Raw genomic sequence first — 4,122 nt, forward strand, 5'->3', positions numbered from 1 at the left:
CAAATTAAATGGAATAACAATCAGCAAGTTGTCCCTCAATTTTATTTGTAAATATACATTGCACAGAATTAGTCCTGACTCCTACCCTTCTTGTATAGCTTACATAAAGGACTTCGATATGGTAAGATGATTTTATCCAATTTGCTTATATAGGTTAGGATAAATTACTTAAATAGGAGTTTACAGAGAAATCAATTTTTATTTCCAGTAAATGCAACGTTTTCATTTCCAGTTTGGATAAAAATATTGAAGGAATGGATCCAGGTAAAACTGCATAGACAAACTTTTCTCCTTTCAGAATCAAACAGTATGAACTTAGCTACTTATTAATTGATATAGGTGAAAAATGTTTCATCAGAAAATATATTTTCCTTGATGGAATTATTTTTAGTATTTGCTTCAATCAACACAGACATCGTTACTTCATATTACTTGTTTTAATCAACATTTCGACATTGTGGTCAAACTAAAATAGCAAAAATTATCATCAAAAACACACTCCTCCTACCCTATCGACTCCTCTTACAATTGTCATTTACTTTTGTATCTATCCAACCAAAGCAGGAAAAAAATTAACACAGAAGAATTCTTAGTAAAACATTTTCCCCAAAATAATATTTTCATCAAAAGTGACTCAAGTCTCCGGAGCAATTGTACCTCTTGTAAATTAGTAGTGCCTTCATCATTGCTCTCTAGATCGCGAAGTATAGCTTCAATGAGTTCTTTGTAGCCACAATCCTCAATAAAGGCCCATCCCTCATTTCCGCCGTATTCCTGAAAGCAGTAACGATAAAAAAAACAAAAAATCTCGCCTAATCCACTTCATTAAGCCCCAAAAATCCCAGATGAAACAGGGCGTTATTTTGGGGAAACTTAACCAGCTACATTAGATTATTAACGCTTACCTTGAGAAGTTTATTCACTGTTTTCCGAACTAGCGATTCATCAAAGCCGAAAGGTGTCATGGCATCAATTGCTGCGTCTATTCGGCCTAATCGCTGCCAATAAAAACCAAACAACAGTGTTAAGAAAAGAGTACAGACTAAAGCAAAGAATAAAAGCTGAAAAATTCATCAAACCTTTCTGGGTCTGCCTCTGGGTGCCATTGTTGCGTATGCCTCAATACACAGAAGAAGAAGAGATGAAAGAGTGCGAAGAAAAAAATGGAAAATGCAACAAATTTGTTCAGAAACTGAAAAGGCAAAGCGGGTTGGGCACAATATGTGCATGTAGTGAGTCTTGTTTTCTTTACTATACACGTGGCATTCTCTACTTGGCCCAATTTTAAAGCGGCAAGAATTCCAGGCACCTTGGCCTTCAGTTCCTTGTTGCATTGGACCAATTAATTTTCAATAATCGTGGAATTTGATATTTATAGTAATTAAATATTAATAGTAGTACTTTTTTTCTTAAATATGGGTGTTAGGCCAACTTGAATAAACACGAATTAATTCGATACTCATAGTGAGTATCAAAATCTCTTGTATTTAATTAAATTAACAATAAGAACCATTTATGAATATTCAAAGCTAAGCATGAACATCGCAAATATAGTAACAAATGATAAAAACTTAGCATAAATATATCTCACTTATTTTTATTAAAATTAAGATGTATGAATCTGAATTCATAAATTTGTCTTTGTTTAAATTAAAAAAAATTACTAAATAGTATAATAATATATTAATAAAATGTCATTGAGTTCTGAAGTGGTTATAAAAAGATAAAATTAACTAGTTGGAGAGTCAATCAATTTTACTTCACTATATTTTCCTTTGAATTATTCACGAAAAATTGTTGTTTTAGGAGTAATAATTTTGTAAGCACTTTCTAAATATGCCTATTTTACATCAAAATATATTGAAGAACTAATATCTAAATTTCTTACACTAAATTAGATATTTTTTTATCCTTATAGTCACTAGGGTGATTTTTACGAATAGGGTAGTTTTGTGCCGGTAGTTATTTTATCTTCGCTTTATTTGCCTAGTTTTGTGCATAAATGCCTTTTTTAACTAGATGGTTATGGCCCGTAAGCACGGGCCCAATATTCTCAGTGATGAAATTAACAGCTTGAAATAATTTATATTTATTTTCGAACAAAATTTGCACTCATGCCTGTAGTGTGGCTGCCAAAAAATATATTCTTCATATCCGCGAACCTTCATATCATTGATGCACTTAGAAACAAAATCAAGTTACGAAATATTGTAAGTAGCACATTTTTTTACTGCCATGAACTTACTATTACATATACACTTTTTAGATATATATATATATCTAAAAATATTTGAGCTGCCCCATATATATATACTATTTACATATTCATAAAATTTGATGCTTAATGCATTGATGGTGTTGTGGTAAGTCGTCCTTTTTGCAACTTTCGCACCTGTATAATTGTGAAGTGATGAGAATTGTCAGGTGTCAATGTCCATATAATATATGTGTATAAAAAAATTGTAGGAAGGAAAGAAAGAACAAGAAAAGAATAGGACAATATTTCTGCCTTGTTCTTTAAATTTCCTTTGACATGTCAGTTCTAAATTCTTGAACACAGAAGCGTACAATATGGGCAATCAAGGAGAAGAGGCTTATTCATTTTGGATCACCATGATAACCTAATACTATATTTGAAACTTATAAACACAACTGCCGCATAGATGATAGGTTGATGCCAATCAATTGCTTTTCTTGAAAGAAGATGGAATACTGAAGCTACTTGCAATTGAGTTCTGGATAGGATGAGCAGTCCAAAACTATTAGCAAAGTATGTTGCTGGCTTCTAGGCTTTAACTTCAAATATAAACATATATATACATCCTCAAGTAACGTTGGTTAGCATAAATGCCATATATCTTTTATTGCCAATGTGTACCATGACCATCCCATCACTTTTCCTTGAAAAATTTAGTGGTAAGAAAAAGGATCTAGCTAATTAAGTTAATGCATCACCTCAATTGACACATAACTCATTCACATGTGCAGATAATATGTTTGCTCACAACTTAAAAAGGATCTAGCTGATTATGTTAAAGTATCAATTCATTTGATGCATAAATCATTGGCATTTGCAGATTGCGTGTTTGTTTATAGTTTAAAAGATTATAGAGCATAAACAAAGCAGTCAATTACAGAGAAAAAGAATGATAGTTTGGCATACCTTCATATATATCCTCAAAAGAGTTTGTACCATCTTTAACCACAACCTTCATAAGGAATCAAATATACAATCCACCCTCTAATAATGGATCTTTGGTAGATAAAGAAATGTATAAGTATCCGAGATATTTTAATTTATAGAGTTCTCTAACATACTAACCTTATATTACCTTTTAAGAATTTTATTTCTAGTATAATGATAAACATTTAAATATTAGTAGCCTTAATTCTCTTTTTCATTTCCTCAAAAGAGAAATATCGAAGGTAAATTAGTGCACCCAGTAAGTTTGAAAAAAGTAATGATAAAGTGAGAACATGCTTCAAAAAGAAAAAAAGCAAATATACAATTTGGTGCACATACATCAACATATTAAAAATATCTAAAAAGAAATTCTTAAAACAAACTCTAGTTTTCATCACCCTCCAACCGCGATCCCCAAAAAAGCAAACAAAGAAACCAAAAAAATCTCAAAAGTAGAGTAAGAAAAGGAAACTTTTTTCACCAAATCAATCAGACAGAATATACTGAGAGAATGTGTTGCAACAACATATAGTAGTTTAACATATAGCAGGATTGGTGGATCGATTAAAATTCAGAATTCTAGATTAGTCCACTCTCTTAAAGGAGGTACATCTAACTGGATTATATACATCAGTGCTTTATGCAACTATCCATTAGGAGATGCTGATATTTTAAGCGTAATTTTTTCACAATTAATATTGATAAATTTTTCCCTAACTTCGTAACATCAAAATGCAGGGTATGTATTTTAGTGAGTGTCCCTACAGTAGAAGAAATGAAAAATGAGAAATAATCAACAAAATTACATGTAATAGTATAAACCTGCTTCAAGTTTATCATTATTCTCTTGTCGTGTCAAACCTTGAAATTTTCATAAAAAATCTTCTTAAAAAGAACGAAAGCGTAAACTACAAAATAGTAAAGCAAAAACGACCAAA

General features: G+C 31.1%; 1 protein-coding gene across 1 annotated transcript; it reads right to left on the bottom strand.

Moving 5' to 3' along the window:
• Positions 1-446: 446 nt before the first annotated feature.
• Positions 447-1,218, bottom strand: LOC109222435. The gene is made up of 3 exons (XM_019386797.1): positions 1,080-1,218; positions 906-998; positions 447-774 (listed from the first exon to the last, which is right to left on the bottom strand). The coding sequence occupies exons 1-3, from the start codon at positions 1,104-1,106 to the stop codon at positions 532-534; spliced, it is 363 nt and encodes a 120-aa protein (XP_019242342.1). The 5' UTR covers positions 1,107-1,218; the 3' UTR covers positions 447-531.
• Positions 1,219-4,122: the final 2,904 nt, after the last annotated feature.

Source organism: Nicotiana attenuata, unplaced genomic scaffold, assembly GCF_001879085.1.
Source record: "Nicotiana attenuata strain UT unplaced genomic scaffold, NIATTr2, whole genome shotgun sequence".
In the NCBI taxonomy this organism is placed as follows: Eukaryota; Viridiplantae; Streptophyta; class Magnoliopsida; order Solanales; family Solanaceae; genus Nicotiana; species Nicotiana attenuata.